Source organism: Phalacrocorax aristotelis, chromosome 18 (genome assembly GCF_949628215.1).
Source record: "Phalacrocorax aristotelis chromosome 18, bGulAri2.1, whole genome shotgun sequence".
NCBI lineage: Eukaryota > Metazoa > Chordata > Aves > Suliformes > Phalacrocoracidae > Phalacrocorax > Phalacrocorax aristotelis.
In genome coordinates this window covers 5,711,343-5,731,436 of record NC_134293.1, presented here as the reverse complement: position 1 = coordinate 5,731,436, position 20,094 = coordinate 5,711,343, and the positions used below count along the sequence as shown (strand labels likewise).

The following is a 20,094-nucleotide window of genomic DNA, read 5'->3' as shown; positions in this document are numbered from 1 at the left end:
AGGCACAGGGGAATGGAGCAGATCAGTAAATGCTCCATGTAGTACAGCTTCCTGCCCCCAGTAGAAACATCTGTTCTGTGTCGCTGTGTGAGATTAATAAACAATAACAATAAAACCCAAAAACCCACTCAACATTTCTAATGCCAGTGCCCAGCCACAGAGTAAATGACCAAATTCCTCCTCAGTGAATTAGAAATCTCCACTTTCCTCTTGCCTGTTTTCACTACCTCTGTCTATTGGGTTTGTGTCATTAACATGCTTTCCTTTTTGAAAGAGCTTCTGACCTAGTGATTCTCAATTATTTATTTGTGTCTTTCTGTCTTCCCTTGCTTTATATTTCTGCTCCTGACAGGAAATTTTGCAAGCTGTTGCATCATCCTTTTTTCCTGTTAATTGTCTTTGCTGCCTACCCTGGTGAGGCTGTGCTTGCAATAGCTGGATAACACAAGCAGCGGGTCAGGGTATTGCAGGACTAGCTCTGCTTCCTGCTCCCTTGACTCAGTTCTGTCAACTTTGTTGACTTTAATACCCAGAGCACACTTCAGTAGAGGATTGCAAAAGGATTTATAGACATTAATTACACTGACCACAGAAATACTCACCGTGAAGGATCTGTTTCTAGATGGCTGTGAACTGATCTAAAACTGGTTCTGCTCAGCCCCAGCTAAACAGCACACCAGCAACACAAAGGTGCTACTTTGCTCAGTTCAGATTTTCTCTTTATGAGCTGTTTTTTAACTAGGCCAGACTGTTTACAGCATAGTAACAACAGCTAAGCACACTTTAGTTTACAAACCACTTCCACCCATCTTAATAACGTTCTGGAGGTGCAGTTTATTCCCTTCACTCCTGACTGCACCCTCAATAGTAACAGCTCTGGAAAATTTTCTGCATGTTGTTCCAAGGTTGTGGCATAATTATTTCCTTCATCAGGCAGAGCTATTAAGTATATACTTTAAAATCACAGCTATCTGCATCCATCTGCTTAATCTTGCTGATACAGCGATATTGGTAACCACTTGCTTTTTGGTTTGGGGTCTCTGATGGGCAGGGCTACTGCTGCCTAGGGACAAACTTCCCAGCAGAGAGTGCAGAGCAGAGCACACGGTGCTTAAGCTAATTGAATGACCACACTTAGATGGAGCACATCTATAAATTAGGAAGCTCCCACACAGAAAACCTTGTGCCTGGTTGCTACTCTTCACTCATATCTGCATTCGAGCTGAGATGTTCTGGGGGCACAGAATTCACCAGTTCTTCCTTCAGCTGGACAACATATGAGAAGCCTTGTCTTAATCACATGTACATTTAGAACACACAAAAAGAGGGAAATACTCCCTTCAATTAGGCACAAAATTTTTATTCAAACTATTGCATCAAATGAATCAGTCTTTATGTAGCATAGTGACACGCACACCATTTCCCTGTAGTGAGTGGCCCCTCAGGACAAGAAGGACATTGAGGGGCTGGAGCGTGTCCAAGGAAGGGCAACAGAGCTGAGGAAGGGTCTGGAGAACAAGTGTGCTGGGGAGCGGCTGAGGGTGCTGGGGGTGTTTAGCCTGTGGGAGGCTGAGGGGAGACCTTATCGCTCTCTGCAACTGCCTGAAAGGAGGTTGTAGTGAGGTGGGGGTCGGTCTCTTCTCCCTAGTAACAAGCGATAGGACAAGAGGAAATGGCCTCAAGCTGCACCAGGGGAAGCTTAGGTTGGGCATTAGAAAAAACGTCTTCACTGAAAGGGTTGTCAGGCATTGGAACAGGCTGCCCAGGGAAGTGGTTGAGTCTCTATCCCTGGAGGTATTTAAAACAAAGGTAGACGTGGTGCTTGAGGATACGGTTTAGTGGTGGATGGGGCAGTGATAGGTTAGTGGTTGGACTCAATGACCTTAAGGGTCTTTTCCAACCTTAACGATTCTATGATTCTATGCTTTCCTTGCAAGCTGGGTTTTAATTCCTGAAGAAATTATGTCCTGTTGGTTTTGTTCTATAGTACCCCTTGGAAAGTGGGAAATTGATTTACAGTGCTTGGAAACAGTATAAAGTGTTGTTTATAAACATGTTTGGTTTATATATTTGTAAACACCAGAAATCATGTTCAGGGAAATCTTCCTGGAAAGCAGGCCTGGGTGTCTGGGCTGAGCTTTCTAGAAGACAAGACTGCTTGCTTGCTACTGGCAGTTGTCTCTCTTCTTTTGTATATATGCAACTAAAATAAGTTACATGGAAAAGAGACTGAAATACCACATTACTTCTCTTTTTCACTGAATCTGACATGCAAGTGTTGCCACTTGACAGTGTACCAATATAGACACAGAGCAGCAGGGATATTTATAGTCTTCTCAGGCGAAGGCCTGCTGGGCTGTGCTCTGTAAGAGTTCTTTTTGCCTTGTCATAGACATGTTATACTTCACCCAAGAAAACAAGGCCATCACCAGAAAAGACATCTGCCAGTGAGACCAGATTGTTGAAGTAGAAAAGTGGCTTTGCAATTTCAAGACATTCTAGGCTCTTAAAATGCTAACAGCATGCCTGAGAATGAAATAATTTCTTCCATTATACTTATTTTATATAGTGGCTAAGCTGGTGGAAGTAAGGCAGGCAGTTAGCATTGTCCATGCAAAAGGTAAAAAGATGCATTCCTTAGTCAAATGGGGTTGGATGGAATCTCCTTTCAATTTTTGACAGATGAGCAGGAGTTGCAGATCCTCCTTCCATACTAAATTCAGTCTGTGATGTGCCATGCAAATACAAAGGAGTTACCAAAGGTTGCAAAGCCGTATGTCATGGTGACTAGACACTTTTAACTGTACTGGATTTGATTGGGTTGTGATGATTCATCACCTGGCCTTGTCCAGATTGATTGTCCTCTTGTCCAAATAAACAATGTAATACAGAAAAACCAAAAATATTTGCTTTAACAGATTTGTGTAAACAAGGTATCATCAAAAGGATGCCTTCTCTGCATAGCACCCTTGCCAGCTTCTTTGATGGGATGACTCGAGCCTGATAGTTCTGGAGAGCTTTTGCCACTAGCCCATAGGCAGTAAATTAATGAATAACAGCTCTTGTCAGTCCTCTTATCCAGTTTCACCTCTCCTCCTGAGTTCCTCACCACCAGCACTGGAGCTGCTGGAAGGGTCCCCTCTTTCTAGGCACGCACTAATGGGATGGGAGGAGCATGGAAGCTGTTCTGCCACTTCATGGGGTGTGGGAGGGGAGAACAGTGCTTCTGCCCAGAGGTGAGCCTTCCTGTTGCTCGTCTCCCACCCATCATCATGAACATGAAATCAGCCCCTCAGGAAGTGCCAGCTGCTTCCCTGAGGCGTCCTACCCAGGTACAGGAATTACTTTTAATTCCTAAGCAAAGGCTTCTGTGCTCTGAGAGGATCTGCAGCCCTTCTCATGCCTGTCACCCACCTGCGAACTGGGGTAGCTGGCAATTCTGTAGCGTGGTTAATTTGTAACGAGCCACTGACCCTGTGAGGAAAGGATTTGGGTCTCCTGACTGCACGTTGCAAAATCCCTATTTGCTACATCATATGAATTATGTAATACTTGATATGACAAAGCAGTGGCTTACCAAAACAGTGCTATGGAGGGGGGAGGGAGTAGAGAGCTATGCTCCGCCTACGCAGCTTTACAGCCTGTGGCTGCTGTGGACGTGTGTTGCAGCAGAACTCCATTTCCTACATCCTGCACCATGCAGGAGCAGGGGCATACTTACATCATGTATGCTTTTGACCTTTGCCCATATAAGATTTGAAGATCTTGCTGTTGTTCCCCACAGTAAGTTTCACCCAGGTGAGCATACTGTGGTCCTGAAAAGGAAAACTATGCAGAGTCCTGCGGTAGCAGATTCCTGCTAGAACTGCTGCAGGCAGATAAGGTGATAAACCAGTCACCAGATGCGATATCAGGAAACTTTTATACAAGTTTTTAATAAAAAATTTCAACAAAAATATATATATAATCAGGCATTTTATGCAATGCATACATTCTTTATATCTGCAGGTACAGATAAATAACAGAAGGCAAAACCAAGTAATTGGCTTATCTTTGGCCAGCAACCAATAATCACCCCCACAGAGATATTATAGGGTTAAAGAACAAGAAACTGAGTCTGTAAATTTCTCTCATTACAGACAAAGTATCAGGCAATAATACAGTAGTCAAGATTTTTAGAAATTTAAGGAAATATTTCTTTAAGACTGCCCAATACTGAAGTTTAACCTGGTTTGCTGCTCTGGAACTTCAGGCCTTCTTTTGCTGACACACCAGCACCATTCCTGGGTTTACATTAGATATACTCCAACCCTTACCTTAACTTGCTTCCCTTCACCATACATTGCTCTAAAAAGCCACGCTGTAACTCTTCACAAAATAAACTAACAGGAATTATCTGTGGATCAGTTTCCTGAACCCCAACCAATGTACATACATACAGAACAGTTAAGCTTCCTTAAGTCAATATTTTTTTCTAACTCAGTGTCCCAGAATAATAGCTATCCTTCCACTTTACAGCACAGATGCATCTGACGGCTCTACGAAAACAATATATATATGATACACAGTAAAAATCATAAAAGCAATTTTAACGGTACATTGATAACATGTAGCAGCTTATGTCTATATATGTACATGTTTTCACAGTTACATTTTAGAAAACTGAAAACACCAGGAACACTTCTACTGTGTTTTCTATAAATATTTTAAAAATTACCTGTCAGGCATTTTGACAAAATAGTATTTAGGTTATCACTTTAAATAGCTCCTGGAAACCTGTAGAGTTTTAAGCTTAAAGGCTGTAAAGTTTGAGGATTCTTTAAAGTGTTTAGCCAGTTTCAGCAGCTGGGCCACCTGCCAGTTTGATTTTTTTTTCCTTTTAAATTCAAATCTGGTAACAAAGGAACTCCACCACTTTTGATGGGATAGGCAAATTCTTGACTTGGCTGGTGGGCATCACTCTTCGAATTGCCATGCGACACAGATGTTGGAGACTGGACACTTGTCTTGGAGTTGCCCAGAAGTACACGCTGCCATCCTGTGTCCTGCACAAAAAACCCGAAGACAAAAAGCCACACCAGAATTATCCCACCTGAATGATTTCAACTTAGTACAAGTTCTCACATACATTGCTAGTTAGGGTGAATGTGCTCTGGACTTCCTATTGCTTAGTTCTAGCTCTTCCACGCTCATTTACACTAGATGCCAATTCTTCTTTTAAGCTATAGCAGCACAATAAGCAATATATTGATTATCTATGTGACAGGCCTGAGCAGATCTTCCAACAGCTATTAAGTATACCACCTGAAACAGAGTAAGTGCCCTTGATTATCTAATGGTCTTTTTCCAATCCAAATGTTTGTAGGTCTGTCTTTTATTTGTTCTCAAAGATAAGAGTTTATCAGCTTCTTGATTTTACCGCTATTCCAGGCATGTTTAAACAAATAGTACCAGAAGTAAAACCAAGTCAGAGGCATCAAGTTGCAGGTCACAACTGAAGATTTTTAGAGCACATAGCGACTCTTTTCAACCTTTTGTGTTACCTTAATATTTTAAGAAGAAATAAAAAGTGTATACTTGCCCTGCAGCTAGAACACTGCCATCAGTAGAAAAAGTACAGCAGAGCCCATTGTTCAGAGGTGCAACTTGTACAGGGTATTCTTCATCAATTCTCCAGAATCTTACCATTCTGAAAAGGGAAGAACAAAGTAGTAAGTTATCAGAGTAGACATTTAATTCTGCCTGATATTTTCTCTGACAATGCAAAAGAAACTAGTCTGAAGGAGAGCTCAGGGAATTTTAATAAACATTTAAATAGGCATGCAAGGTGTTTCAGATTTGGTCTGAAACACCATGACTTCTTCATTCCTGATACATACTTTGATCTCTACTTCTTCAACCATTTTAACTGCCAATTAAAATAAAAGTTTGTCTTCAACAGCAGAAAGCAATAACCTGAACTGCAGATTTAGGACAATCTCTCTCAAGTGTCATATATGCTAGGAAATCCCAACAATGCCTGTCTTAATTAAAAAAACTAAAACTCTCCTGTAGATAGTTTAATAACTTTGCTGTCATCTTGAGAAAGCATTCTTCATATTCTTAAAATATAGTTCTTCAAAATAGTGTTAGCAGAAATTGAATACTAGATCACAGAGTACTTTTCTTGCTTTGGGACCTACTACAATACAAAGGACTTGCCTGCATTATTAACTCCATTTACATTTCTCCGTGTTTACAACCCCTCTTTTTCTGTTGTTCAGATCATCTACTCTGTACACAACTCATTATTTCTACATTCAGAATGGACATTAACATAGACCAGACAACCCATCTACATTTATCCAGACCATCAGAAGTAATTTCTCAGTTAAAGAAAACAAGCTGACTTAGAATTTTTTAAAGTTCACGTTATATGGGAAGAGTTAGAGGAGTGTAACAAACCTTTCCTCATACTTACTTATCATCAGCAAGGCTTGCAATATGTAGTCCATCGTGACTAAAAGATACTGATCTGACCCATCGGTCGTTTGCACCTCCAGCAAATATTGGAGTAGGAGGGGGAAACAGATGCCTGGAGATAGAGAGACACTTAGCCAACAGCAGAGCGTTTAAGAACTATGGAAGTGTTTCCTTCAGCCATGACTAGCAAAGCTGAGGAAGAAAAAAATGGATCGATCATCTCACTATGAAATCAGGGGTGGAGATGAAACTACTGTATCTTTCGTAGTACTGAATACTTCAGCTTTGTTGAAGATGCTTAAATTAGTAAACATTAGAATTTAAAGCACTGGTATTTTTTCCTCAGACAGAAGAATAATCTCCACTGCTCTGCCCCTTTAGGATTTCCATCAGGCACCGCTAAGATTTTTCCCAAGTCTAATTATCAGTTAAATACGAAAAAACATTATTTTTTGGTAGTCATTGTCACTCTAGGAGAAAGTTTCCAGATTTGACTACTTTACTTACCCAAATTCCATAAGAATAACTCCAATATGTGGATCCCAGACATAGACTCGAGTATCATAAGATGCAGTAGCCAGTAAAGCTCCATCAGGAGAAAACTCACAAGCTACAACATCATTGTGATGTCCTTCAAGTTTCCGTATCATGGAGTATTTATCCATATCCCAGAGGAACACCTGCAATTAAATAAGCTAATGTTATAGCTCTGCTCAGAAATGCAATGAAGCATTTACTTTTTAAAGTATAGCTGCTAGTCTTATTTAGGATTATATTAAAATCAGGCATTATGAATTACTACAATTAAGAAATATGCTCAGTGTCATACTCAGATTAAAATCAAGTTTTTAAAAAATAATTAAAGCAGACATGCAAGTTCTAACTCAAGTTTGTTAAATGTTATTAACAAAATAAGCCAAAATATAATATAAAGGCAACACAGTTTAACCATGTAGCTTACTAAAATTCATGTATTACAAAACTATTTTATTAAAATATGCAAAAATAAACAGGGTTAAACTCTACAGTTCCCTCTTTTCAGTAACTACCAAAATTTTAAGAAATATACAGACAGAAAATATAAGGTTAACATATTGTTACTCCAGTGGCATCCCTTTGAGTTTAAGATCACTTGTTTACAATTGGCTTGGATCACCAACGTCAGCCTAGGAAGAGAAACAGATACTGCAAGCAAAGAGAATTTTCACAGCCAAAAGTTATGTCTTTGGCAAAACAACAGGGAAGTCTAACCACATTATTAGAAAGAATTAATGCATTTTAAATCAAGTCAACAGTAAAAAACAACATTAGTATTACAATTTAACCAGCTAATTGCTTATTGTATTATAAAAGATTATAGTATTCTGGAATTTTACATGCGGTTGTACATTATATATAATAAAAATAAAGACTGTGCAGAATTACTTAATAGGAACAATCTATGTACTGCAGCATAATTTTATAGAAAACTTAAGTTTTTAGCATAAGAGGTTATGTCCCTAAAAGAGCTCATTAGGGTCCTTGATTTTTCCCGACTCAGTTTTACTGCACAGATTAAATACTGACATCTTAGATAAATTTATATGTTTGACCAAAGCAAACATAGCCTTAGTGCCTCACATACTTCCTAAAACTGAACCATTTTATAATCAGTAATAAACGTGTTGACCAATTGCTCCAAGGAGACCCCAACATTCCATTAAACTGGAAACTAAGTTTTAGGAGTCAGTGTGTTTCACTGCTGTGAAAATTATTAAAAAAAAAAAAAGAAAGAAAGAAAGCAGAAAGTGGACATCAACCAGCACCTGCGTACGTACAGTACACCTTGCAGTCGAATGCAAGGTTACTTCGTCCTACGGTAAAGTTCGCCCCCAGCCTGGTAGCCAGAGATGCCACTCTTTCTGCCCAGCTAACACCATTGTGCTCCTGTGTGAGTGGTGCCAGCTTAACCTCAATCACACCAATATTGCTGCCACCACCTGTGACAGGGAAAGCAAGAAGCTTATGGAAAACACACAGCCTAAAGAATTCAATGTATACATCCACATCTGCTCTAGTTAAATTAAAACCAAACCCCAGACCTCAACTATTCTCTGTCAAATCTGCACTGATAATTTAAAGTACAAAATGCATTTGAACAGTCATCCATGTAAAGTGGTACCCAATGACTGGATTGTGCTTTTTATTCAGCATCACTAGGCTTCATTAAGCTACCTACAAAGCCCCTGTAACTAGACTGAATTCCCCTTTCTGTTTTATCCTAATTCTTCAGTGCCAAGGAAAGCAGCTTATGGCATATGTGCTTTACCTGCACTGCTTTCAGTTCTATAACAGGGCATTAGAATATGGATGAAAACAAAACCAGTATGCTGTTCTTCATTCTAGAGCTTTTAGACTCGAGTACCATTTGTATTGGAAAACGTGTAGAAACATTTTTGTTCAGCAGGATACCATGACTGGCTCAGACTTTGAAAAGTCCTTTTCATTGAGCAGGAAATAGAAAGGATAAAATCAATAACAAAATAGTTTTATGCATTAATCTAAGTATGTTTTAAAACTGGAAGCTTTAGTCTTCTTTGGTTTTAGACTATGAACATGTGCAGAGGTGTAGAACTATTTCTCAAAGAATGCTTACAGTTTTTTCAACTAAAAGCAGTGCAAGTTCAATTCATAAATCAGTGTCTCAATGCACCATTTGCTAGTTTAATTTCATGCACTTTTACATCATCATAAAACATTAGAAGTTCATGACACCGAGCACAAGCTTAATGTTGCTTAGATTTAAAATGATTATGCACACAATTCAGTAGATTTAATGAACAAGAAACTCTGACACATACTGCTTTACTAGCTCCAACAGAACAGAGAATAGAAGAGTCTGGAGAGAATGCACAACCGTATACCCAGTTCTGATGTCCTCTCAACACTTTCATCATATTTCCTAAAAAGAAAGACATTCCTGTAAGAAGTGATTAAATATTACAAATTCAAGTTGAAAAGCTTTTCCAAATTAGTTGTTCCTTCATAAAATTTTATACTATTTTTCCAAACATCATCTTGCAGAGTCATTCTATGCAGAAATAAAAATTCTGTCATGCAGCCTCTAAATCCTGTGTCCTCATTCAAAAAGGCCACTTCATGCACTTTTTAAATTTAACCCAATACCAGTTGATACCTTTAGGGTATGTATAGACAAAGAATTTCCAGAGAGCATTTCCAGAGTGAGTGACTAATAGAATAAAGTTAATTTTTTAATATTTTTTAAGAAATCCTGACCTAACTGAGTTTAGAGCAATAGAAGAGGAGAGTATGTGGATATTTCTTCTATGTGTGCCAGCAGATAAATTCAAAATGCCTACCATCATCTTTCAGGTCCCACACTCGCAGTGTTTTGTCTCTGGACGCAGACACTAAAATCAGGCTGCCATCTGGGGCAAAGGTTAAATCTCTAACAACTTCTGTATGGTCCATCAGGTTAAGGAGGAGTTTTCCTGTTACATGAAAACACCACAATTTAAAATGAAGGACTGTACTTCTATTCAGATCAAGCGCTTTATGGATACAAATACAGAATACAAAATTACAGCATGTAAAGCCAAATTTTCTTCATAGAAATGCTCCCTACAGTAAGAAGCAGATGCATCCATCCTTTATACTCTTCTGTATTGAGAGGCAATTTCCTGAAAAGCTTGTAAATCTATACACTAAAACCACATGCCTCAGAAATAAGGTAAGTCTTGTCTTTTGATAGACATCTCTGTTCCAAGCCTAAATTTACAAGGTAACAATGGATTTCTCAGCAGTCATTAGTTTAATTTTTTTTTTAAGCTGAGAAGTTCTCTCCCAACCTAGAAGCTGTGCTACCAGCTAAATCGAGATTCCCTAATTTCAGTCTCTTATCATTTGAACAATTATTTACTTAAAAAGTCCTCATCAACATAATCCTTCCCCATACTCAACTTCATGTTTTGAAAGTTTCCTTTGTTTGAAAGTATATTAAAACTAAAATCCACCAGAAGATTTTAGAGTAAACAACCAATATATACAAGGTCAAGCACATACTTAATCATCTTGCAGCAACGAGGCTTTATCATCTGCCATCACTTACAACTCAAAGCATGACCTGAGTCTGTTTCTTCCTCTGGCAGTATTTCAACATTTCTAGTTGCAGGAGTTCATGCTTTTTTTAGATCACTTAATTTGTATTCAAGGTTGCGTTCCCAATCCAAATTCTGTAAGCAATTCATTCTGTGTGTTAATGATGCTACTGCTACATAAAGTGACAATGAAGCGCCAACCTCCTCTCACATACTGTACCTGTATATACATCCCATATCTTGATGCGCCCATTGTTCAAGCCTGTTGCAAGCAGAAGCTGGTCTTGCCCAAATTTGAAGCGGTGCCATTCTATATTCACACAGCGGCTCTGCTTCTCGGGCACCGAAGACCCAAAAGCAAGGCTCCAGACAATATCACCACAGTCTATTATATGTTCACAAGGCTTATTTTTCTGTCCGCCGTCACTATTCTGCCTCGGAAGTCTTGTACTGATAGAGTTTGCAACATTCTTTGTGCCATGCAACAAGCTGCAAAACAAACAAAAAAATACAAAAGACTAGCATAAAGTATCCTGAAAGATAAATGGAACAAACAGGTCTTTAAGATGTAATGAAATCTGTGAGTTGCCATAATGTACATTTTGGACGTCCACAATGATGCATTTTCACTTCCAATTTATAGAAGTAGCTCTTTCTTATTGCTGTCAAAAACTATTAACACCTGGAAACCTTCTAATGCAATATAATACTAATACTTTTGTACACATTATTACCTCTGTAGAGAGCGATATATTAACCCATTGTGAAAAATTACATTTTTTAAAAGCATTTACAGAAAAATGGGTTACAAAAATTTTTAAGACTTTCTGCTAAATGAGCAAGAAGTTCCCTGCAATTCACTTAGACTGGGGAGGAGATACCGAGGCCAGCATATGAAAACCAATTAACTCACCACCAGAAGACCAAAAAAAAAAAAAAGAAAAAAAAAAAGGGGAGGGGGAGGTGGGATTTGCCGGGAAGGGGAAGTGTAACCAGCTACAAAAATGGAACTGCTGGTTACCGGCTTCATTACAACGCAACCTGTGAGTGACAATAAAATGTCTTCTGGAACTTCACTTGCATTCTAATAAGAATAATAGAGAAAGAGGATCGCCTTTAAGTAAGTTCCTAAAAGGTAAAACCAGGTAGCTTTCTGATAGGAAATTTAGAAGTCCAGATCTGCCCAAGTCTTTAAACTTCCTTTTCATTCTAACTTCCTCTTCTTTTAGAGGATCTGAATCAATTAATAAATCACTCCTCCCTAGACTCTGTGAGGTTGAAATACAGTTGTTTCTCTTGCTGGCCACAGAGGAAGAGAAAAAACAACAGGTATTTCTTTAAAGAATTAGTTTTTCCCAATTACGTCAAAGCCTAAAAAGCCAATACATGCATTTTAATCTATTAAAAGCTATCTCCTGTTTTGAAATTCTCAAGTTTTTCACGTGAATTAAAAGCCATATGGTTTTGTCTTACAAGTTATTAAGGCACTGAGACCAGGGGACCAGCTTCACTATGCGATGCCCTTGTGACCAAGCAAAGTAAGATCCATCGGGAGCAAATGCAACAGTCCAGTTTTCACGTCCACACTTCTTGTCAAAAGGAGAAGTTGGGGCTAAGAGTTCTCCTACAGTGCGTGACCGTGCTAAAAAGAAAACAAAGAGGAAATTCCAGTTTTTTAAAAAAGCCGTCATACTTTAAGAGGTTAGAAGGGAGCCAGGCAATATGTTAATTATTTTGCTTTTATTTAATGACATTTAAGGTAATCAGGGAAGGGGTCACTGGTTTTGCCACTGTATAACCAATCAAAAGACTACGCCTCAGCTGTGAAAGAGATCAAGTCACTAAAGGGAAACAGCTTAGTGTTAAGAAGTCCTGGTTGTCAGGTAAGTAATATCACATCTCGATATCAGAAACAGAACTCAAATATTTACTGAAACCAGCTATTACTTTAATTATTTTAATTATAGCTCTAGAAACAGCAGTGGAACTATGCTCCAACTTGACTAAATACTTCAGTGTTTAGCAAATAAGATGCCCAGTAATGATTTTTTTTTACCTTTAAAGAAAAATGTGAGTGCACTTGCATACTTTAATACCCTGCCCTCCTTCAGAAAACATCAATTAAGCAACAGCCACAATAAGGTAGCACTGCGCGATCAGATTAGTTGATTTTTACGAACCAGCTTGTACAATATAAGTGGACGTACCACACCTCCCTGCTGCAACCCGGGCTGCGGCTGCAGGTCCACAGCTCCCGGCAGATCTTACCGATGCCGCCCACCGCCCTGACCTTTAAAACACGGACCTACGTGACCGCAGTGAGCCCGCGGACGCGGCCCGGGTGTCCGGCGGAGGCGACCGCCAGCGCCGGGAGCGGGCCCTTCCCGCAGGCCGGAGCCGGGGCGGCCGCGGGAGCCGCCATGGCCGGCGGGGGCTGCCGCGCCGGGCAGCGCCGCTCCCGGTGCGCAGCTGGGGAGCGGGCCGGTGGCTGTCACAGCCACACTGTCACCTAAATGCTATTTAACAGGATTTTGCCCGTTAATGGAAGGATCAGCTTCTGCCGAAGGAAGCCTCTTTGAATAATGCGTTTCAGTTAGTTTGAAGCGGGCCGCCTAACCCACAGCCAGCCCGCTCCAGCACCCAGGAGGGCCGAGGCTGCTTCCTCCCCGCAGCGCGAGCTGCCGCTGCTGCCGCGTGTAACGACATGGGAAAGAACAGGCGAGGGGGCGGCACTTGCGTCCGCACCCTGGGGCGGCCCCGCCGCTCCCCGCCCGCAGCGCCCGCCGCTCCCGCAGCCACCCAAAAAGGCCGAGCGCGGAACCACCGCGCTCACGGAACCGCCGAACCCGCTCGCGGACGGCGCTAACCCCACCCGCGCCCCAGACCCGGGCCGCCCCTCACCGATAAGCTTCTCGTTAACACTCAGGGGAAAGCTGGCCATCGACGGGGCCGCCCTTCGGACCGGCTCGGGAACCTGCAACGGAGCGAGAGAGGCCGCCGCTGCCCGGGGACGCAGGGACTGAGACAAAATGGCGGCGGCGGCGCGGGGTGTAGCGCGGGGCGGGCGGGCGGGCAGCGGGGGCGCGCCCTCCTTGGCTCCTCCCGCCGGCTGACGGGGCCGCTGGCAAAGCCGCGCGTGCCCGGGGAGCCGGCCTTCTCACCCCGCTCTTCCTCCTGCCCTGGCCCCCGCGCTTTCACCCTTCGTTTGATTTCTGCTCCTCGGCCCTACCGTTGGCCTCACCCCGTTTTGCAGCCGCACGCCTCTTCGCTGCGCTACAGCGCTCTGGTTCTCGACGCCTGACAGCATGGCCATGGTGCCTCGTCCTTCCCGCCCGCGCTGGCTGGGCACCTCCTGGCTTCCCGCGTGGCTTTGGCTCTCCCTGCACCCCGTCCGCCTGCAAAATGCAGCGTTATGTTCCTAGAGATGGTCAAAACACACGATCTGATAAGAACCCAGCCTTTGCTGTAAAATATACCCTGGGACATGCTTAAAATATACCCTGTTCCTGTTGTGTCTGGGGGAGAGATGGTACGCGGCAATGTGGTAGGAAGATTTGGGCTGTGGTGCCATGCTTGCTGCCCAGAGAGGTGGTGGAGTCACCATGCCTGGAGGTGTTCAAAAAACGTGTAGACGTGGCACTTCAGGGCATGGTTTAGGAGGCCTGGGGGTGTTGGGTTGATGGTTGGACTTGATGATCTTAGAGGTCTTTCCCAACCTTAATAATTCTATGATTCTATGACCCTGGCAGGGTCTGCAGTTACAGCCCGTTTTAGCAACATCCTCCAATCCCATCTATGCCAAAAGATGAGTCACATTTTAACTATACTGAGGGACTAAATCTGTAGTAACCTGGCTCCCTCAAAACAGGGGGGTTCACAGAACAAAGAACCATGACAACTCCCCCAATTGAAAGGCTTTTTATAGCTGCTGTTGTGGGGGTGTACTGATGAAGTTGTGTTGATAAACTGCAGAGTCCTCAGATGGGGTAAAAAATGTTCTTATGTTGCTCAAATGCCCAACCAGCAGCAGTTAACATTCCTGCCATGGTGAGTTAGATAGAGGTTGTCTCCATTATCTTTTAAGCCAGGTTGTGACATCCTTGACGTCTGTTTGACCATGGGACTGCAAGGCAACATGTGAACCAAAAAATGCGTGAAAGCTTATATGACTGCATTGCGGAATATGTGTGGGACAGCGACATGTGCACTTGTTTTCATCTTCCCTAACCAGGGGCTGGAAAACTTGGGAGTTTCCTACTCTTTGATGTTGCTTTCTAAATATGTATAGTCCAGCATCTAAATCCAGCAAGATCTGGTTTGTGATAAAGTTTTGAATTTACTGTTAAAGTTAATGGAGTTGTCCATAAATAAATTGCAGAAGGAGACCCCGAAGCCACCTCATTCTCTGCATGATTTTGTATTAACATCTGTGTATTCCCCAGTCTCCTTCCCTTCCTTTTCCTCTTTCTTTCTCCTTTTGCATTTCTATGGTCTGCCCCTCTTCTAGGACTAAAGTGCCTCCTTCCTTGCTCTCTTTTGGACTTCAGAAAAGCACATATCAGGATAATTAACTGCAGATAATAACTATAATTTCATTCCAAAATAGTGGCCTCACTGGTAGATGCACTGAAATAGCTGTATGGATTAGCTATTCAGATGCAGCAACATCCAGAAATGACCCATATGTAAGCAAGGCCAGCGAAGCATTTTTTAAATCATGTACTCAGACAATGTGAAAGAGAGGAGCACGAAGAAGGTCTGAATATGTTTGGTGGTCCAGACACTAGCATGGATTAATGGTGGTTTGTATAAACTCTCTTAGCACATCATAGCACTAATCTGTCACAGTGCATTTTAGCAGCATAATCCTGCTCCTGCTCTAGCAGTCCTCTGCTGCCTGCAGATGGAAAAGTCCTGAGCAGCTATCTTTACGTAATCCCTCAACAACTTCTTATAACAAGGCAGGTTTGTAGCCAGTGCATATTGTGAAACGCTGCTTTGGATTACTCATAAATTGTAAATATTTGAACCAGGCCACCTCATAGCTGAGACGACTCACGTTGTAAGATTTCTCCTGAGGGTCTGAGCATCACATACACCCAGAATAAGGTTGGGTTCTGTTTGCTTACCTTGGGGGGCTGTTATAGCCAGGAAAAGACAGCAGTCAAGTTATGCAGCTTTGTAGGAGTGATACCACATTGCTGGCTTTCTGGCTAGTTTTTTTTAAAGAAGCAAAGTATTTGGCATTTTATTATTTCTTTAAGTCTCTGTATTTCTGTAAGTACTGCTGCAATAGTTGGTGTTTCTTCCTAGTATGCTTTCTGCTCATTAATGTAATAGATTTGAGGGCCAGAAGAGATGATTAGCTCATTTAGTCTGGTCTTTGTATAACAGGAATATAATTTAACCTAATTTAACGCACCTTGAAACAGTGAAGATTTCCAGCAGTTACACTGTTGTTCAGCCTTTACAAATGCCAGTGCTTGGACTGCCCGGTCCACATTTTGTATGTTATGGACACAAACTGTGAGATGTAAATTCTGAGGTTTTTGCAAGCTTATTACAAATTGTTTGGTGTCACAGGCTGTCCTGGAGACACTACTAGCACCTTCTCTTTTCATGCCTGGATGGAAGGGCTGTTGCCTCGTGTCTGAAGCCAGAGTAGAAGAGGTGGAAAGCTGGGTTCTGCCTGCAAGTTACCAGCTCAACCATTCTAGTTGGTAAAATGTATGTTTCTAAAACTCAGTCAAAACTTGAGGAGATAAAGAATCCATACTTTCCTTTCTTGGCGCTCTTGTCATGTTTATTTCCCTTGTAAGTGAACCAAACTGGATGATTTTTAGGATGATTTTTACTGTGCTTCACTGGTGAGACATAGCTGTGGAATCAAGGGTGGCACCAGGCTGCATACCCCACACAGTCACATGCTGCAAGGGCCTGCAAGGCTGCACGAATGACTCAAGGCTGATTTATGTGTTTTCCATTATCTTCCTCTATGGATGCAGCTGCCAAGTCTGCACATTGCTCTTCAGCTGGGAAGCTAATAAACTCAGTGCCATCTTTCTCCATCAAGACTTACACACTGCAATAAGCTTTCACAAATGAAAGGACTTTTGTTGTCTGCCTGTCTTGAAAATACTTTCTAAGATCCAAGTTACAGGCTGCTGAAGCACCAGAATCTGCTCATTTAACATTCTTATATTCTGACATGGTGAATCTAGTTACACCCATTTCATTTGTTTGTTTTTCTTCTCTGTTTTTTTTTTTTTTTAAATGATTTGAAATTGTAAGTTTCTTAATCAGCTTTGTTGAAGTCTTTTTGACTCAGTCAGTGTGTATCCCAAATAAGGGACTGTGCTGCTTTTATAGAAATTGGTTTGGGTGCTGTTTTCCCTTTGTATTCCTTTGTAATATTATCTGGGTTTTGTAAAATAAGCCTAGGTGTTTGCTGCACGCATTTCCTGTCTTCTAGCTACTTGCAAGACTCCGCAGTGTGCTTGCTATGCTTGATTTCCATTGCTATGGCTTCCTGCTGGAACGCTTCCACCACTGAAAGGCTGTTCATTCCAACTTATGAATCCTAGTACAGATCAGCAGTGCATTTAGATCACAGTTTCTGTCCAAGTTCTGCTTATTGTGCAGTTCCCCAATTCAGCTTGCGCAAGCCATCCCAACAAGGTTATTCTGTTCAGGGACCACTGAGGCTATCAGTTTCTGTCAGCTGTGGTTGTTTGGGTTGTACAGACGGACGTCTGGAAGTTAGATCAGCACAGTAAGGGTAAAATATATGACAAAGTACTAGAAAAGCCCATGGTGCTTTTTCAGGCCTACAAGTTACATCCTCCTTCTTCACAGTTGTCATTCCATAAAGCACTCCTGACAGTTGATAGTTAAGGGAACAATTAAGGCCAGTCACACTAAGACCAAGGTAGCTGATCTGTGCAATAGTGCATGCGTCTTGGTAGTTTGGCTATCATTAAAAAATACACTATTTATAGTCTACACTGTTAATAATTTACAAGCTCCTGTTTGTTTTCAGTAGCCTCCTTGGGACGGAGGAAGTTCAGCACGAGTTTGTGGAGGCAAAAGAGAAGGTGAAAGCAAAAACAGAATGGGGAAAGAAAGAGAGGGCAAAGAGGGTTGAAGAGAAAAAGGAACTGCAGTGAAGAGAATGGTGAGCAGCAGAGAAGTTGTGTTGGTCAGAGGGAAGAAAGTGCTGCCAGAATCCCAAAATAGATTAGCTGCCGTTACTGCCACAGTGCACCCTGGAAAACTCAGCACCGAGTGGCTGATAGGTTCTAGGGGTCTGGCGAGGCAGCAAAAGCTTGAACCTCTCCCTTGAGAGGCTGAGTAGGTATAGCCCTTACAGATATCACTGGGAACTGCACCTGCCAACTGCACTCTTGACAGAAGGGTTACCCTATAGGCACAGACCTACATTGGGAGAATTGCAGTCTATCCTACATGACTTTCCGTTTGCCCTTTCTTGCAGCAAGTGTCACTGCCAGGTCCCACCTCTGTCCTCAGCAGAGAGCAGGAGCTAGGACTGTAATGAGCTGTTACGTGGCTGTGAGAGGAAGGTGCCTTGTGCTCAGCATGTGCAGGCCTTAGTGGTAATCTTCCTTAAGAGGAAAAAATGTAAAGAAGGGTGGATTACTGACCTGTGAGAGAATGTAACAAAGGTCTGACTCAAACAAAAAGATATTTTCAAAAGCCTGGAGAGTTGTGTGCTCGGTGCTTATTGAATTACTGTGGGGATTGAGTGGAAAAATTCCTTTTTCTCTTTCAAAAGCTTTAGGCCAAAATAGCAGGTTAATGGACTTTCCAAGCAGTGATCAAATAGCACTGAAGTTCAGCAGAAGCTGAAGGTGGTCCAAGTGACAGCCCCACAAGTTGAAGGGTTAGAAAAACTTGACATACAAATAAAGCGACACCCCAGCCCTGCAAGGAACTGTTAAGAGTGTATGAGACCTTGTGTACTAGGCTTTCCAATTTAATATACTGTAAATATTTCTTTTAAACTCTAAGTGGTCTTTGCCCCTCTCAGTGTCTCCCTGCCGCCCTTGCTATAGTGTATTCTTTCTGCTGTGACTGACACACTTTCAGCTGTTACTCATTTCATGTACGTGTTGTTATTTGCCTGGTGACAACAAGTAATATCAGCACAGTTCAGCTGCTTAATATGGGACTTCTGGCCCTGAAGAGGGCCAGTCTAAACAGACAAGACAAACAATGGTTAGGAAGGGAAGCAGGGACATGAAGCTACTTTCTCAGGGTCATCATGCAGCAGCCAGGAGCATAATCCTCTGATTTTCCCACAGGCACCTCATGCACTAGACAAGACTACCTCCCTTGTTGTAATTTTGAGCTGTCATTTATCTGTCCCCTTCTCCCCTATTTCTCTGTAGCTTATTCACCATTGCCTGTCATGAAAATTAGAATTAGTTTTCTGTAGATGGTTATAAACCGATGCATGTCTGGATCCTAACGGGTTAATCTGCAAAGGTCTCCTAAAAGAGTATGCCGTGGAAAAGTTCACAGATGGAATATTAGAGATAGACTACTGTAATGTTTTTCTCTGCATTCTTTTGGTCTCTTTGGGATTTTATCATTTTTGGACCACATCTTTGGGTATAATAAGGAGAGCAGATGGCTTAGTGTGTGTGGTGAATTCAGTGCTTTCGTGATGAGTAGCTGCACTGGAATAAGGGAGACAGAGGTTTGGGTTTATTCCTTTTCAGTTCAAAACTGTTCCTTCTTTGTAAGCTAGTCATGGGTACCTCGAAAGGGAGCTGCTTTCAGAAACGTCTGTGCTAAATTTACCCACTGAACTTACATGAGCTGTTACCTCAGATGGCTGAAGGCCATACTGGAAGTTTTGAACTTGAACTGTCCTAAACGAGGATAGTAGAAAGGGGTCTGTGTATTACAGAGAAAGCAAGTAGGCCTCGCTATATCCACACCCTGATATATGTCAGCATAATCTCAAATATCACTGACCTCTACCATACAGCTATTTCACTACTTCTTTAAAAAATCCTTCCTAAAACGTGCTAGTTTTATGTGTTCCTCTTCAGCCTGTGTTTTCTCTGAACTCAACTGCCGGTAACTTAAATTTGTTTGAAGGCATTCAGGCTCCATGCAGGAGGAGCGTGATGCCTGGCAGGCGCAGGCACTTGGTCTGTAGTGTTTCCGCATGATTTGAAATGACATTCTTTTCCCCTGTGCAGTGAGAAATGTTACTGAGCTGTTTTGTATTCCTTTGGCTTAAATTCCCTCACTCTGTAATTATATCTGATTATTTACAATGGTGCAAAACCAAGTCTCTCATTATAACCAGGGTCAAAAACATTGTTCTAATTGATTCATTGAAGTCGGAGAGGATACAAGGCCTCGTGGTCAAAGCATGGGATGTAGAATCAGAAGAGCTAGCTTCTCTTCCTAACTTTGCTGCCTGCTTCCTAGGTGAATTTGGATAAGTCATTAAGCCCAGACTTAAACCAAACCTAAATATAAGAACTCAGTTTGGGCATGG

General features: G+C 41.8%; 1 protein-coding gene and 1 long non-coding RNA gene across 2 annotated transcripts; both read right to left on the bottom strand.

Moving 5' to 3' along the window:
* Positions 1 to 3,910: 3,910 nt before the first annotated feature.
* Positions 3,911 to 13,620, bottom strand: WSB1 (WD repeat and SOCS box containing 1). Its single transcript, XM_075112930.1, has 9 exons — positions 13,461 to 13,620; positions 12,033 to 12,201; positions 10,780 to 11,048; positions 9,822 to 9,953; positions 9,303 to 9,403; positions 6,970 to 7,142; positions 6,461 to 6,574; positions 5,582 to 5,689; positions 3,911 to 5,045 (listed from the first exon to the last, which is right to left on the bottom strand). Exons 1-9 carry the CDS (start codon positions 13,498 to 13,500, stop codon positions 4,886 to 4,888), a joined length of 1,266 nt encoding a protein of 421 aa, XP_074969031.1. The 5' UTR covers positions 13,501 to 13,620; the 3' UTR covers positions 3,911 to 4,885.
* Positions 7,429 to 8,407, bottom strand: LOC142066010 (uncharacterized). Its single transcript, XR_012663597.1, has 2 exons — positions 8,268 to 8,407; positions 7,429 to 7,628 (listed from the first exon to the last, which is right to left on the bottom strand). It is a non-coding gene; the product is annotated as an uncharacterized LOC142066010 (long non-coding RNA).
* Positions 13,621 to 20,094: the final 6,474 nt, after the last annotated feature.

Excerpts from the sequence above, each read along its gene's own strand:
- WSB1 (XM_075112930.1), bottom strand. The coding sequence starts at position 13,500 with ATGGCCAGCTTTCCCCTGAGTGTTAACGAGAAGCTTATCG. Across the intron at positions 12,202-13,460 it reads TGTTAACGAGAAGCTTATCG|CACGGTCACGCACTGTAGGA; the intron begins GTGAGGGGCGGC and ends TTTTCTTTTTAG. Across the intron at positions 9,404-9,821 it reads GTGGGACCTGAAAGATGATG|GAAATATGATGAAAGTGTTG; the intron begins GTAGGCATTTTG and ends CTTTCTTTTTAG.